This window comes from Henckelia pumila, chromosome 3, assembly GCF_033568475.1.
Source record: "Henckelia pumila isolate YLH828 chromosome 3, ASM3356847v2, whole genome shotgun sequence".
Lineage (NCBI taxonomy): Eukaryota > Viridiplantae > Streptophyta > Magnoliopsida > Lamiales > Gesneriaceae > Henckelia > Henckelia pumila.
Window position 1 is genome coordinate 64,749,105 of NC_133122.1, and position 17,187 is coordinate 64,766,291.

General features: G+C 33.4%; 2 protein-coding genes across 3 annotated transcripts; one reads left to right on the top strand and one right to left on the bottom strand.

The window, feature by feature from the left end:
* The first annotated feature begins 4,554 nt into the window (after nucleotides 1-4,554).
* On the top strand, nucleotides 4,555-6,929 carry LOC140892605 (nudix hydrolase 26, chloroplastic-like). The gene is made up of 6 exons (XM_073301547.1): nucleotides 4,555-4,685; nucleotides 4,763-4,813; nucleotides 4,977-5,069; nucleotides 5,700-5,794; nucleotides 6,400-6,514; nucleotides 6,733-6,929. Exons 1-6 carry the CDS (start codon nucleotides 4,620-4,622, stop codon nucleotides 6,796-6,798), a joined length of 486 nt encoding a protein of 161 aa, XP_073157648.1. The 5' UTR covers nucleotides 4,555-4,619; the 3' UTR covers nucleotides 6,799-6,929.
* Nucleotides 6,930-9,448: 2,519 nt separating this feature from the next.
* LOC140892751 (vacuolar protein sorting-associated protein 60.1-like) lies at nucleotides 9,449-16,622 on the bottom strand. Of its 2 annotated transcripts, none has more exons than XM_073301726.1 (6): nucleotides 16,477-16,622; nucleotides 11,303-11,396; nucleotides 10,496-10,567; nucleotides 10,285-10,396; nucleotides 9,921-10,066; nucleotides 9,449-9,646 (listed from the first exon to the last, which is right to left on the bottom strand). In XM_073301726.1, exons 1-6 carry the CDS (start codon nucleotides 16,500-16,502, stop codon nucleotides 9,593-9,595), a joined length of 504 nt encoding a protein of 167 aa, XP_073157827.1. In that variant the 5' UTR covers nucleotides 16,503-16,622; the 3' UTR covers nucleotides 9,449-9,592. The 2 variants fall into 2 exon arrangements, with proteins under 2 accessions (XP_073157827.1, XP_073157828.1); XM_073301727.1 differs by lacking the exon at nucleotides 16,477-16,622 and adding an exon at nucleotides 11,758-11,894.
* Nucleotides 16,623-17,187: the final 565 nt, after the last annotated feature.

The following is a 17,187-nucleotide window of genomic DNA, read 5'->3' on the forward strand; positions in this document are numbered from 1 at the left end:
GATATTTTTTTAATTTTAAAATTTTATTTACCATAAAAAACTTTTAAACCAAATTATTTTATGTATTTAAAAATAAAATTGAATTATATATAATTTTGGGTATGAGAAAAACTATAGGGATAACTCCCCGCGAGGACGGGGATCAAGAATCCCCGATTAAAATAACAGAGAATGGGGCGGGGATGGACACTGATTTTGTATTCGGTGCGAGGATAGGACCTGTTTTTTAATTATCTTCGTAAATATATAATTATCTTTGAATCATGTTATATTTGAACACGAATATGGAGAAGAAATTGGCAAATAACAATGTATGGGTGATCACCGTTGCGACAACATCTTCTTTCATTGGGTGTGGGCCCAATGCTCTTGTAAAATTATCGAATTTTGATTTGACTAAATTGAGATGAAAAATAGGAATGAAAAATGTTTTAATTGATGATCATGTTGACTGTTGCGGAGTTTTTACTGTTGGCCCCCTACGTAGATGGGTGGAAGGAGATAACGAAAGTTGAATTTGCTCTCGTAGGGAGTATTTTTGTTCGATTTGCACTGGGTGGTGTCAAAAATAGTGGGATGATGGATATGTTGACTGCGTTGATAAGATAAATAAATAACTGTTGAGGGTATCCCAAGATTTCTTGGTATTTTCTTCTTGGTTTACTCGGTCTAATTTATGGATCGAATCAGTAAAGAAAAAAGAAATAAAAAATTGAAAGACTGGATTAACTATATGAAATATATTCATCAAAATCTCTAAAATAAATTACTCCGGCGAGGGTTGAGACATACAGAAATTCCCATGTATATTCATTATTTATTTCAAAATATTTGAAAATTTTGATATATAATGTTCTTTAAAAAATTTTGATTGGTAGTTATATTTTTTATTTATGATATTATGATTAATTTTAAAATTGTATTTACCATAAAAAACTTTTACACCAAATTATTTTATGTATTTAAAAATAAAATTGAATTATATATTATCCCAAGATTTTTTGATATTTTCTTATTTGTTTACTCGATCTGTGTTTTAGATCGGCTCACTAGAGCAAAAAAGAAATTAAGAATTGAAAGACTGGATTAACCATATGAAATATATTAATTAAAATCTCTGAAATAACTTACTTCGGCGAGGGTTGAGACATACAAAACTAGAGTTATAAAAATAAATTAATAAAAATTTTAATGGTAGTTAATTTTGTTATTAGTGTAGTACATTAATTTTTATCTAAACTAGTGTTATATAATTGAACTAGCGCTTCTATTGCCCAATAAATTTAAATTCATTTATTTTTTTGAATAGGCACCGAATAAAAACTTTTATTGTCCTAATGTTCTAGAGTTGGTTTCTTTCACTCAAGTTATATTTGAACATGAATATCGAGAATAAATTTGAAAATCACAATATATGGGTCATTATCGTTGTGACAACATCTCCTTTCATTGGGTGTGAGCCCAATGCTTTTGTAAAATTATCGGATTTGGATATGACTAAATTGAGATGGAAAATAGGAATGAAAAATTTTCAATTGTTGATGATCATGTTGACTGTTGCGGGGTCTTTACTGTTGGTCACCTACGTAGATGGATGGAAGAGGATAACAAAAGTTGGATTTGCTCTCGAGCGAGTATTTTTATTCGATTTGCATTGGGTGGTGTCGGAGATTGTGGGATGATGGATATGTTGACTGCGATCTTAGTTGATAAGATAAATGAAATAATTGTTGATGATATCCCAAGATTTCTTGATATTTTCTTATTGGTTTACTCGGTCTGCTTTATGGATCAAATCAGTAGAGCAAAAATAAATGAAGAATTGAAAGACTGGATTAACCATATGAAATATATTCATCAAAATCTCTAAAATAACTTACTCCGGCGAGGGTTGGGACATACCGAAATTTCCATGTATACTTATTATTTATTTCAAAATATTTGAAATTTTGATATATAATGCTCTTTTAAAAAAAAATTGATTGGTAGTTATATTTTTTATTTATGATATTATGATTAATTTTAAAATTTTATTTACCATAAAAAACTTTTAGACCAAATTATTTTATGTATTTTAAAATAAAATTGAATTATATATAATTTTGGGTATGAGGACAATTATGGGGATTAAGTCCCCGCGGGGACGGGGATCGGGAATCCCTGATTAAAATAACAGAGAATAGGGTGGGGATCGACACTGATTTTGTATTTGGTGCGAGGATAGGGACCTGTTTTGTAATTATATTTGTAAATATATAATTATCTTTGACTCATGTTATATTTGAACATGAATATCGAGAAGGAATTGGTAAATAACAATGTATGGGTCATTACCGTTGCGACAACATCTCCTTTCATTGGGTGTGGGCCCAATGCTCTTGTAAAATTATCGGATTTGGATATGACTAAATTGAGATGGAAAATATGAATGAAAAATTTTCAATTGTTGATGACCATGTTGACTGTTGCGGGGCCTTTACTGTTGGTCCCTAACGTAGACGGGTGGAAGGGATAACGGAAGTTGGATTTGCTCTTGTAGCGACTATTTTTGTTCGATTTGCACAGGGTGGTGTCGGAGATTGGGGATGATGGATATGTTGACTGCGATCTTAGTTGATAAGATAAATGAAATAATTGTTGAGGGTATCCCAAGATTTCTTGGTATTTTCTTATTGGTTTACTCGGTCTGCTTTATGGATCGAATCAGTAGAGCAAAAAGAAATGAAAAATTGAAAGACTGGATTAACCATATGAAATATATTTATCAAAATCTCTAAAATAACTTACTCCGGCGAGGGTTGGGACATACAGAAATTCCCATGTATATTTATTATTTATTTCAAAATATTTGAAATTTTGATATAAAATGTTTTTTTTAAAAAATTTGATTGGTAGTTATATTTTTTATTTATGATATTTTGATTAATTTTAAAATTTCATTTACCATAAAAAACTTTTACACCAAATTATTTATGTGTTTTAAAATAAAATTGAATATATATAATTTTGGGTATGAGGAAAATTATGTGGATTAAGTCCCCGCGGGGACGGGATCAAGAATCCCCGATTAAAATAACAGATAATGGGGCGGGGATGGAGACTGATTTTGTATTCGGTGCGAGGATGGGGACCTGTTTTTTAATTATCTTCGTAAATATATAATTATCTTTTACTCATGTTATATTTGAACACGAATATGGAGAAGAAATTGGTAAATAATAATGTATGGGTAATCACCGTTGCGACAACATCTCCTTTCATTGGGTGTGGGCCCAATGCTCTTGTAAAATTATCGGATTTGGATATGTCTCAATTGAGATGGAAAATTGGAATGAAAATGTTTCAATTGTTGATGATCATGTTGACTGTTGCGGGCTCTTTACTGTTGGTCCCCTACGTAGATGGGTGAAAGGGGATAACAAAAGTTGGATTTGCTCTCGTATCGAGTATTTTTGTTCGATTTTCACTCGGTGGTGTCGGAGATAGTGGGATGATGGATATGTTGACTGCGTTGATAAGATAAATGAAATAATTGTTGAGGGTATCCCAAGATTTCTTGGTATTTTCTTATTGGTTTACTCGGTCTGCTTTATGGATCGAATAAGTAGAGCAAAAAGAAATGAAAAATTGAAAGACTGGATTAACCATATGAAATAAATTCATCAAAATCTCTAAAATAACTTACTCCGACGAGGGTTGGGACCCTCAACTCTTTTTCTTGGACGATCGGATACCAAAAGCCACCTAGTGATGTTACGGTGACCTGTGACATTAAAGGTCCAAGATCTTATAGAGTGTGAGAGCTACGCACGGGTTCTTTGGGGGCATAGTGCAACACACCTAGGTGCCTCTAAAATTAACACGAGAGTCTATTATTGACCCAAATAACCAATACATGTTCATCTATTTTTTATATAGGTTTGTATACTCACATTTATGTATTGGGAGATTAGGTCTCTCACGTTTTTTTTTTATCTTGGATACCTTTGGGTTTTGATTTGATCGGGTTGAACCCAAAATTTGATCCAAAGAAATAAAGTTGATCGAGTCCGTTTCGAGTGAACCCGGGTTGACACGCTTTTTTTAAATTATTTTTTTAGAGACTTGAGAAAGATTTATTATATTTTTATATAATATATGTTTGAAAAAAAAAATTATCGTACACTGATATCATAATTTTTCATCACATAATATTTATTTAGTAAAATTTTGATTATTTGAACAATTGTTTGTTGAGTTTGTCTTACGAGACAGTCTCACGAATTATTATTCGTGAGATATTTACAATAAAAAATAATATTTTTTTTATTTGTGACCCAAATTGAAGATTCATCTCACAAATTTGGCAATTGAAGTTTTTGTGTTGTTTATTTTTTGTAATAAGTACACTTTAAAATTCTTATAATTATAATTAGACTTTTAAATGTAAATGTTATATATGTGAAATTTTGTTATTTTTACCACTTCATTTTGGAAGGGCATTGCAGTAATTACATATCGTGACTAAAAGCAAGGTAAAGTAAGACAGCGTTATGGCTTTCGTTCGACCTTTCCTTCATTCTCATCCAGCTTCTCTTTTCCTCCGACGAACCAACACATTCGTTCCATTCTCCTTATCCATGGAAAACCCACCTCAAGATTACCGAAGAAATGTCGGGATTTGTCTCATCAACCCATCTAGAAAGGTGGGTCGATGTTTATTTCTTGGATTTCTATTGGCTCTGTGTCTGTGTCTGATGATTTTTATGTGGATTTGTGCTAGATTTTTGCTGCTTCCAGGCTTGATATACCAAATGCTTGGCAGATGCCTCAGGTGAGTTTCAGATATGGATATTATATTGACGAAAATGTGGTTGGGATTTGAGAAATCGACGGGACTTACGTAAAACCCAGAATTTTAATTGGTGGATTTTGTTTTGTTTTTTTTTTCTTATGCTAATCTTCTCTTACTTTTAAAGTTCAATCTGCTTCTTTAGGGAGGAATTGATAAAAATGAGGATCCTAGGACTGGCGTCATGAGGGAGTTGAGAGAAGAAACTGGAGTTACCTCTGCTGATATTGTGGCTGAGGTACAACTTGTTTCAATTCGAAGTGTTGACTTTACGAGTTTTTATTTCTGAAAAAGACATTAAGGTTTGATAAGGAAAGCGATATAAATTAAAGGTGCTTGCCCCCATTCTGTTCTTCCCCGTGGTTAAGAAGAGGACTTAATGAGATTTCAAAGACTATAATGATTTGATCTCGGAAAACTATCTTGATTAATTTTGTACTTGTCTTGTGGTGCACTTTTTTTAAACACCTTACAACCGGGGAAGAGATTCGGTGTCGAAATGCATAAATTTTCTCTTTACTGTAAGCGACGATAGGTTCCCCATTACCAGTTATGGACTAGTTTGTGTGGGAGCTTTGATTACATTTAGCGAAAAAATTTCTTCGCCACGGTTGAAAAATGTTCATTCAACAGTAAATTGTAGTATGAGTGGTTGGAGTTTAATTAGTTTATATATTCTTTGACATTTTTCAAGTTAAGGCATTGAAAAAGTTAAACAGAAAGTCGAAAAGGTGTAGTTTTTCCAAACAAAATGGAAGCTTTTTATTATGTGGATATGTCCAAAATCGAAAAATTCTGACCCTTTCTTCAACGTGATTTATGGTGTAATGCATCATTGAGCTAGTCTTAAAGACAATTCCATCTTCAGGTGCCGTATTGGTTAACACATGATTTCCCTCCAGAAGTCGGGGAAAAACTTAAGCAACAATGGGGTTCAGACTGGAAAGGTCGAGCACATAAATGGTAAGTACTTGTGCCTACTTGAACCATCATAAACTCAATTTTGAACAGTGGACTTTTTATGCTGCTGGCTGCTGCTTTCGGGGTTGAGGTCACTTAAGTTGCAGTTTTTTCTTCCCAATTTTTGAATCGAAGTAGACCACAGATCAAATCTACACCTCTTTTATTTTCCCTTTGAACAGATAGGGATTCGTTATACGATCCTGATAGATTTAAACTCGAAATGCCTCCTTTTCCCCCCCTCTTATTAAATAAATTACTCAAGTAAAAAACTGCTTTTATATGAGAGATCAAATAGTGATGGCAATGGTGAAGCTCATCTAATTAAACTATTGTCGACTACAAGATCAGAGAGAGACTTAATTGAGCTACCATAGGGGGAGAGAGAGTGTAAATTGAGCTACCATAGGGGGTCTTGTAAGTGTAAACAAAATGGTAAATACACAGAGAAAATGGTCTGGCTAATGTATTGTCATTGAAGTGGAGCACTCATGCCATTTCTGGTTACACTGTTCCCACCCCCACCCTTCACTATTGTACTTCTGACTTCTCATAATGATATTCTGTTTGTAGTCTTTACCAAATGCTGATAACTTGCAATACTACAGGTTTCTTTTAAAATTTACCGGACAGGATAAAGAGATCAATCTTTCAGGTGATGGGACTGAGAAAGCCGAGTTTGGTGAATGGTCATGGTTGTCGCCGCAACAAATTGTTGATCTTGTTAGTTTTCTTTTGAACTTAAAAAACTTTGGAATGAATATTCAATGCCCTAATGCTAGGTCCAGTAATCCAAAGTTGATTTGGATTTGCGAGGTTCAAAGTAAAAAAGTACACTCAATGTGATCAAATTAAAAATTGGATACTTGGATCTAGCATGTAGCATCTCATTAAACTCTTGTCATGTTAAATGGAATGTTCTCCTAAAATTTTGTTGATAGGCAGTGGATTTCAAGAAGCCAGTGTACCAAGAAGTTTTGACAGTTTTCTCTCCATATCTTGAGTAGATTGACAAGGTTAACCTTGTTACGGGATGGTAATATGTTCCGAGTGTCGGTTTTCTATTCTGGTCAATTTGTCTTGGTTCATTCACAATTTTGTTTCATCCATTTTTATGAAAATTTATTTAAAAAGTTTATTTGTAATGTGATACATATGTATCTCCATCCTTGCATGTTACCTGTATATATGTTGTTGTGTTGATTATTTAAATGAAATTTTATGCAATACGAGTATATTAGTACATGTTGTAACAGTGTTCGTGTTCAAAACGATAGTGTTTTGATAACGAACAAAAATTGGAAACATATGATACACAATTGAGTAATGTTTTGCCGAGGTCACTGGTCTGCTTAGTTTAGATGCCTCAAAACCAGTTTTTTAAATAGCACGCATTTTTATGACTCACTAGTCACTAGGTTAGTAATTTATACAAACAACGCACACTGTTCTTAGGAAAAGCGTGTTGTGGCACAAATAGTGTGCCGTGTTTGGGCCGAAATTAACGGATGGAAAACGAAAAAATAGGGAAATAAAGAAAAGTTCAAATTATAAAGTTATGTATTATTATAATTTTTTTGTCAAATTTTATTTTATTAGGTATGTCATGACATCAAATTTTATATTTTTCAAAATTTCTAATTTATACAAAATTATGATATTTATTAAAATTATGGTTTTCAACAACTATTGATTCAATTATATATGTAACATATAAATTTTTTTATCAAATATTGTTTGCACTAATTTATAATTTATGTTGTACATATTATATTACATTGAATTTTATTATTGACTAAAATACAAAGAAAATCATTAATTAATTGCACATTAGACTCTTTTCATCTCAAGTTATTTACTTAACAACGTTTATCGATAAAAAATGGTGTTCCTACGTGCATCGCACATGCCTTTAACTAGTATATCTAAAAGTTCCAAAACTATAGAATTCATATTTCGTAATTTACCATAATAAATGATAGTTTTAAAAATATCACATAAATACGCTAATGATGGTTTTGCAAATTTAGTGATGTAGTAATCCGGTTTTATTTTACAAGATTAATTTGACTAACATATTTAGATCAAGTAAAACATGATTAAGAAATTTTAATTTGATCAAACGGACCAAGAAATTGGATCCAGAATGTCCAAAAATGGTTAATGGGCTTTTTAGGGTCGGGTAGTTCGGATGGTCCGAACAAAGTTAGGTCATGTGCATTATCGATGTGTCATCACTGCTCGGACATGTAGGAGTTTGGATCGTCCAAAGGTTGGATCAGATCGTCCGAACAGCGCATGCAGGCAACGTGGCAATCATGCGAGATCATAACGCCCGAACTAGAGAACCGAGCGTCTGATCTATGCCTATAAATAGGGCATTCGAGATTCATTTTTCTTTGTTAATTTTCCAAGTTCCAATCTCATTTCTTAGCTTAGTTGGGAGCTTTCCAGCCTTCTTTGGCTAGGTGCTGGTCTTGGAAAGGCGTCCGGGAGTCGTAACGGAGTTGTGCCCAAGTTTCGGGGCATTCGTTATCAACGGGCTAACGACGGACGAAGGTGTAACCCTAGATCCTATAAATAGTTTGAGAGTATTTATTAGCTTAGTTAAGGCTTTTAGATATGGTTTAGTGATAATAATCTTGTAATTATAGGCTTGGACAGTAGTGCTGGTGTAGCTTGTCTGTTAGTATTGAAGTACGAAAGTACTGTTCGAGATACCCTGACTGAGTATGCATGTATTATATGTCGCATTATTTATATTACATGATTTTATCTGCATATATTATGTCACGTTATTATGATTCATACATGATCATCTTGGGCTTGTATCTGTAGTGGGGTTTTTACCCTATCTTGTTAGTGGATGGTTGGACACGTAGATTTGTGATCAAGTCACCTATATCCACTATTGGGTATGTGAGTTACCTCCTGGTGTGACGGCGCAGAGTGCTACATACCTAGTGCCCGAGTCTATCTTTGATCAAAGTTTTCTTGACCTCGAGTCTTGGTAACCCGTACACTTGCATGCATACATATATAATATTTATATAATCATACGCTCGTGTTGAGCGTAGTTCGCTCACGTCCATGTTTTTGTATTTATTGGACACCCCATTAGACGGGGTAGGACTCAAGTTGGATAGCGCATGTTTTTGTATTTATTGAACACCCCATTCGACAGAGTAGGTTTCAAGTTGGATAGCGCAGGAGATGCTGGGAGATCATAGGTGCTGAGGTCGTTAGCATTGGGAGTTTATCTTTGCAGTATTTGTTTATTGTTACAAAAGTATTGATGTTATTCGATTTGGTTGTAAATTGTAATAAATTAAGTTTACAGATTTTTCTTCTTGGGATTGTATAACTTTATCAGTTTCCGCAGCTCAACTTTGATACTGTGTTAATTAAGATTATTGCATGCTTATTCAGATTAGTAGGTGATCACGACGCGGGTCACTACAAGTGATGCTTGACATTAATACATCACTTTCTGCAACTCAAGATGTTCTTTTAAATTTGATTGGTATGCAACACATTTGGTATTTGAACCTAAGATTGATCATCTGGATAGAACTTGACCAGTTAGCATCAATAATACAACGTGAATTTGAGTTCTAAGACAGAATACCACATGCATTTTTTTAACCCTTTCCCGGAGTCATGTTTTATTCAGTAAAGTAGATTCATTAACATGACAATATATTCATCGGAAACACAAGTTACCAATACAGTGACGTTAGAAGAAGATGATAAACAATAACTTGGTTGTCTTATAAACAGGAATCGACATCGTAATCTTCTCTAACCCCGGAGTGAAGCTCGAGGAATAGCTGGTAACCCTAATTCATACTCACCCTATCAAACACAGAACAAATCAGTTATCTGACAATGCCCACAGATACAAAATGACAAGGCATGCCATATTGGTGATGAATTCCAAAGGAATAATCCTTTAGAGAGAACTACTGCGAAATGAAAACCAACCATTCGACAAGGTCTATTAATTCCTCCAGCATTGTTAAATATCATTTGGGTACGAGGAATATAATTAACTCAAGGATGATGTTTCATCTCAACAATGGGGAAAATCACTGTTCTATTCTGGCTATGAGAGGAATGTGAAATTTACCTGTCGGCCGGCAGGAACAGAAGCATGCCCGCTCGGCGCTGATGGCAAGTTGAGTTCTGCATCCAAATCATTGTCAGGTTGGAGATAAGCAGGAACTCCATCACCCTCGGTTTCAAACCCCATGTCTGCTTCCAGAGCATTGAGTTCTGCATGATGGAATCAAATAGTTTCAATAGAAGCAGAATGATTAAGTGATGGCAGCAATGAAATAGGAAAGTCACACATATTTCAATAATCATAATTTGCAAGCAGATGACGCAGTGTCTAACACCATAGTTAAAGAACCATGACGAACAAAATTCCCCAAATGGCATCTGGTGTTTCATGATTCTAGTCAATTGTAGAGTATAGAATTGAGTATTACCAGCCATGAGTTCATCCTCATCGATGTCATCAGGTACATTATAGCTTCTACCCAGGGACTCTTGGATTTCATTACTAACGTCCATTAGGTCCATCATCTCATCTTGTAAGTTCTACAAACAATGGAAATAATAGTGCAATATCAGAAAATGTATTTAACAAGACATCCTAAACACATAAAGGGAAAAAAGTATCAAGAGTGAGATACATACATCGATGCCTTGAATTTTCACATTCTTCATCATTACTTTAAGCTCTTTGTTTGCTGACTTCAAAGCTGACATCTGAAAGAATATAGCAGAAAGTCGTTAATGGTTAACTAGACCCTTCTACAATCCCATCCAAGGCACTAAATATATTGTGCAAGTATTAACAATGAATATTAAATGGGCAACACAAAAGGCACTTAGGCAAATATTAAACTTTGATAAGCGATATAAATTCCACAAACTGTGCGTCTCCTTTGTGGCAAATGGCTGGTTGGATCCCCACCACTGATGAAGTAGGCAGCAGGGTCCATTCATGTTAAAGATATGATCTGCCTAACAAGAACTAATTTTTTCCCACAGGGCGTAATGGCTAAAGTGCATTTACATAAATTACAAGAAACCAGAGTAGCCATACTGACTAAACAATAGGGTAAATCTTTGTCAGCAATTCATATCAACACGAAGCTCAAATATCAGTCATACTGCACAAAGACCAGCAAAAAATTATGTGCTTCAACTTAAAATGTAACAAATGTTCTAAGACATTGCATCAACCAACAGATGGTCAGCTTTTAAGGGCTGGGAAATTAATAATAGCACAACAATTTATATCCCTACAGGCTACACCACAGACATGTAGATACAACAATAATTCTCAATGTTCTACAATTGCAAGATAAATCAGAAAATACAAGTATGATTCCTTCTACCATTTTTGCTAATCCCTATGAAAATACAAAATAAACTGAATGAACCATGTAAACAACGCCATTGGAGAGCAAAACATTTTGGAATATCCAAGACACATACAGTTTGCTGAGCATCTTTGATTCCCTCTGCAGCAAATGCAACTTGAACAAGGTTGAATGTCTGATTGTATAACATGTCCCGCTGACCTTCATACCTGTCCAAGAAAAATAGGAAAATGAACATATTAACCATTTCAATTGAAAGTTCTGAACAAGGTCAAGTCAACGTCGGATAAATACGAATAACATCATTTCCATCAGACGAACAACCATTTAAACATGTAAACAAGTGAATAAGGATACACCGGAACAAGGCAGATAGACACTTCCCAAGAAGAAGATTAACATTTCTTATAATTTCAATTTGAATTTGACAGCATCATGAGTAATCACAGTAATTTTCGGGGGGTAGACACAATTTTGTTCACCATGAACAAAAGAAATGTGCATAAACAACTTGACCTACAAGAAAAATGCCGATGCCCGTAAACGAATAAAAGAAAGAAAAAAAAGTACCTTCTCATCAACAATTACTTGACCATCATTCAGCAATCAACATTAAAACAAAGAGTATATGACGATCATTGCACCCATTATGAAAAAGAATCAGAGAACAAAAGTGCTCAAGTTTAATCTTCCCTTGTTGATTCTAAAATAATGTGATGACAAGGATGGAATTTATGACTACGAGGAGGCATTGTTTTCTCTTTGGCCTATAATTATATGAATTGGATATATTTTACTGATCCTTGAAAAAATTTATGAAGATGACTTTAATCAGAAGTGTCGTATGTCAGCCGCAGACCATTATATATTCCAACAAAAGCTGTTGAAATTAACAGAAGACAAAAAATTGTTTCCCTCACTTTCTCTTGTAAATTTGATCCCACTTTTTATTTATTCTAATCTACCTGGACTTACCTTTCCTTATAGAAGTTATTCAAAACAAAAAACTACCCAGCGATCGACTTTTTAGAAACAACATAGCTCCTATTCTAATCTAGCTTTAGCCTAAAATCTCATAAGCACCCAAAAAAAATGCTAACCATCGTTAAACCTTCAAAATATTCTTCCACATAAGAATATGACTAGTCAATAAAATGATTTCTCAAGTCCAACAGAATTGTGCTGACTAAGGTTAGATTGCTTCAGTCTTCAATTAAGCTAACTCATATATTTTTGAGCAATTATATAACTTTTAGAAACACATAATAATGTGACTAATACATTGGTTTCTTGAGCCAAACTAAAATGTGGGCATGTGGCCAATAAGATCAAATTGTTTTAATTTTTTAATTTTGATTCAGCTAACTCATATATTTTTTGGCATTTATCTAACTTTCAGAAAGACCAAAATATTTATTTTCTTCACGCATTCAAGTACGAAATTACATTAATATAACAAGTGAACCAAACACCGTGAAAGTGCATGTGACGTCCCGTATTCTTACAAGCATTTAATTAAAATAGTTGCGGAAAAAGGTTGGAAAATAAAAGTCATACAACTAGTGCATCACACCAATTCCCAAAAGAATTTAAAATCTAAATCTTTAACAATAAAACTCGTGACTCCGTGATTATAAAGTCTTAAAAACACTGATGCAACTCCATAACAAAGACCATTTAAAATACAGCACGTCAAAACTTACTACTAACATTTAAATATGATGGGAAAATGTGAGTTACTGTAAACAAACTACGTAGTTAAAATAATCGAGGAACTCACACAACAAATATCAAACTGAAATGATTATTCAAAATACGAACTATTTGAAATCCTCAAAACTCATCTTTAAAAGACTGACAATTTAAATAAATTAAATAATTACTTTTAAACATCGTACATAAAATATTATAACAACATGACATAAATATAAGCAAATCTTTCTGTTTTAAATACATCAGAGCTTCTGAACTGTCGTGTCATGCAATGTCTTCGCCTCTTGGACTCCAAAGCCGTGCTACCAAAGCTTTTAAATCGAATTTGCTAATCAAACTACACCATTCAAGTATAGTGAGTCTAAAGGACTCAGCAAGATTAAAATAAGAATATTGACATCACTATTACTTAAAAATATTTTAAACTTAAAATAACTTGAACATACATAACATGATACCTTGAACATGAAGAACTTTAACTTAAACATCATGGAACTTTAAACTTAAAATATTGAACATGAACTTCAGAACTGTTAAAAGATGTAAAAAACTTAAACATGGACATCATACTTAACTTTAAATCTTGAAAGTATACTTCATGATATTCTCAAAACTTTACCATTTCATTCTTAAATGAACATTTGCACTTAACATCTAATGCAAATCATGCAACTTGAACATACAATTATCCATGAACATAACCATGAACATAACATAAAAACTTATCATTTTGGGGTGATGAATTATGTGAAATTGTGGCAGCCTTCATAATGGGCACATTCGTAGTTCCTGTTGATCAACAAGCATTTTTTTCTTTTCGGAGGCCCTCCGGAGCTCATCCCAGAGGACCTAACCCGTACATTGAGCCATATGGCATTACGCCTCATAACATTCATTCTTTCATTTTCGAAGGCCCCTCCGGAGCTCATCCCGGAGGACCTAACCCGTACTTTGAGCCATATTTGGAAAGGTCCCTCCGGAGCCCAAATCGGAGTACCAGTCCCGTATTGCCACCACAAAGACACATAAGACATCAAAATATTTTCATGCATCAACATATCATATCTTCATGCTTCATCATAACATTATTCATTCATGCCTCATCATCTTATAATTTCATCATAACTTTCATATTTCATCATATCATTTCATTCATTATGAAGCATCATTATTTCATCGTAACTTCCTTCATAAGTTTCATTTCATGAACATAAAACTTTACTCGATAACTTCATGCATGTCATAAATGATGAAAATCATACTTTCATATTGAACATAGGTTTCATGAATGAAACTTATACATGTACATGCATCACATAACGTAATCGATCCACGTAAGTCGTTCTTTTCGTTCTTGACTTAAAACTTGAAACTTTTGGCATAAAAACTCTTAAATATATTTTAAAAGCCTTAAAAGATCATAACCATGAATTTTGGGACCCTAAAATAACATTAAAAAATCATGAATTTCGAAGGCAAGGCACGGTCGCTCCACTTCTAGGCGCGGGCGCGCATAACCTGTGCAAATGGGTCTTCTTGATTTCTCTGAAACCCTATTTTACATTAAGAATTTGGAATTGTAGACTTGATCTTAGATGTCTAATGAAGAAAACCTCACCTCAATTGGAATTTTAAGTAAAAAGTTATGCTCATTCTCCCAAGATGTGTCACTGCGGGGAATTCAAAACACTCGACACACTTCGGGGCTATTTTGGCCAATCTTTCAAAATGATTTTGACAAAACTCAAAACACGAAAGTTGTAGATAAATAAGCTATCTTTCCAATACAATTGGCCTCATATCATTTGAATTAGTACACTAATTTTGTTCTTCAAAAAAGTAATTAATGTTGCTAATCCGGGACAATCCAGCACATGCAACATTTCAAAGCTTTAACTCAAACTAACTCAATACTTCAAAATATGGTATTTTCTAATACTCTAGCTATATAATTTAATTAAAACATCCCTTGAAACCTCAATAACACATCAAAACTTAAAGGAACATGTATCTCTTGAATCAAATAAAGAACTTGACAAGAACAACTTATGCTTCACGATTTCATACCATCACATAACATGCTCTTCAAACCCTTAAAATCAAAACTTCATGCTATTGAAATTCTTGAAAATCATGCATGCACATCTCAACATACATCTTTTCATATCAAAATAATTATATTTTGAATGGTGGTTTCAAAACCTTTAAAATACTTATACTTGCCTTTGATCTTTGAAGAACAAGATTAACTTGGACCTTGGTAGAGATCTAACCATACTCAAATGGAATCGAGACATGCTAAAGAGGTAACCAAAGGAAGATGAAATCCAAGAGGTTGTTAAGCTGTTCCTAAGATCAAAATAACACTTTTATATGGTGAGAATACACCAAGAATCAAAGACAAAATATAAGAAGAAAGGGAATAGAAAATCTGTGCAGAAATGTCTTACAAGATGGTTTTTATCTAGGCTGAAACATCCACCAAAAATAAAGATTTATAGCTCAAATCGAAGGTACGGATGTAAGGAAGATAACCCTTCAAACGGAATGAAGTTTGGACACCCTATGAATGAGATATGATCAAAATACAGCCATTGTGTAGAGGTAAGCGAGCTTGAATGAAATTTGGAGTTGGGAAGATGGAGGAAATTATTGGGATTTTTGAAGCTTGAATGAAAGCTTACGGGGAGCTATTGAAGGTATTGAAGCTGGGATTTTCAGAAATGGAGGAATGGAGAAGATGAGGAAACGTGTATGGAAGAGAGTAGAGGTGAAGAATTATTGGGAAAGGGGAAACAAGGACAAACAAAGTAGGGCAAGGAGAAGAAAATAATTGTTCGGTTGTTGGAATGACCACATCAATATGTAGTCTATCTAACACGCTACAAATCGGACTATTAAAATTTCTCTTCCCGATGAATAAAACAGAACTATATCAATATTATACTCAAAATACTTGTAGAATTATTTCCTATGATCTCGTGTATAGGTTAGTCTCGTTCCTCCTGTCCAAAATTAATTCAATCGTGAAAAAATTTAAATATCTAGTCAGGCATAAATATATATTAGGTATAAACCTAGCATCTAATAATTTAAATCATAACTTTAAACTTCATAAATGAAGTGCACAAAACCATTAAAATCATTTAACAAAATAAATAAACATGTATTTTAATACATGAAATATCAACTTTTAAATCATTCACACAACACATAAAATTATTTAATTAAGAATAACTATTAAATCATGATTAAATAAAATAAAATACTTAAAATTCATTTATAATTTCATTAATAAATCATGAATAGATTTATGGATTTTTCGGGTATTACAGTGCAGGTCAACAGATCAATTAATTGTACTTGAATAACCAACTTTCAGCTACAGCATTTAGCACACCACCAAAAGAGGGTTCTGAACTAAAATAAAGATCCGAAGAACTTCCAATCATAGAAAGAATAACATGCACTATCGGTGCCATCAATTTACCACCCGAGATGATGCTGAAGAAGGCATTGGGAATATGATATCAAGTCATATACATTAGCATGGTTGCTGGAAAAAAAAAAGCTTACATTTTCTTTTGCTTAAGAACTCTCATAGCTCTAGCTTTGACAGCTTCTTGCGCAGGACCTGGTCGTGTCTTTTTTATCTGCTCTTTATATCTCACTAGCTCAGAATCAAGTTTCTTGATCTTATCATCAACACTGTCACCTCTTTTACCAATGTACAACAAAGATCATGAGCAGATTTTATCCAACAATTATTGAAGCCCCAAATCACGATTACAATTTGGGACCCATAAAACAAAAAAGCAACACAATTCTCAACATAAAACAATCACAAGTCAATCATGATATACATACAAGCAATGAAAGAAAGAGACAAACGCGATCGGTGGTGTCTTGAATGGATGGAGAAGGTTCTTTATCTTTCTTGGCCCCAAAAACTCTCTCATTCTATCAATTAGAATTATAGGAATTAGGGTTTTGGAATTGATCAAATAAAGAAACACTGTGTGGAAGAGAATAAGATTAATTGTTTGGAGAGCTAAGGAAAGTGCTGAATGGAATGGGTTGGCCAAATTAATTGTTTATTTCAAAGAAAATTTGAAATCCGAATTATTTTTCACAAAATACATATGCAAAGGGGCATTTAAAAAAATGACCTTATTTGGTCTTCATTTTTGGTCAAATGACCTTAATTTTTTTTTTAAGTCAATGACCTCCATTTTGATTAAAAATACATTAATATTAATTTAGACTTAACTAATTATTGTACTTTAT

Bases quoted from the DNA above. Each gene is read 5' to 3' on its own strand.
- LOC140892605 (XM_073301547.1), top strand. From the start codon at position 4,620: ATGGAAAACCCACCTCAAGATTACCGAAGAAATGTCGGGATTTGTCTC. The intron at 4,814-4,976 runs GTGAGTTTCAGA...CTGCTTCTTTAG, and splicing joins ATGCTTGGCAGATGCCTCAG to GGAGGAATTGATAAAAATGA. The intron at 5,795-6,399 runs GTAAGTACTTGT...GCAATACTACAG, and splicing joins AAAGGTCGAGCACATAAATG to GTTTCTTTTAAAATTTACCG.
- LOC140892751 (XM_073301726.1), bottom strand. From the start codon at position 16,502: ATGAGAGTTCTTAAGCAAAAGAAAAT. The intron at 10,568-11,302 runs GTATGTGTCTTG...ATATTCTTTCAG, and splicing joins TCAAAGATGCTCAGCAAACT to ATGTCAGCTTTGAAGTCAGC. The intron at 10,067-10,284 runs GTAATACTCAAT...TCCATCATGCAG, and splicing joins TGAGGATGAACTCATGGCTG to AACTCAATGCTCTGGAAGCA.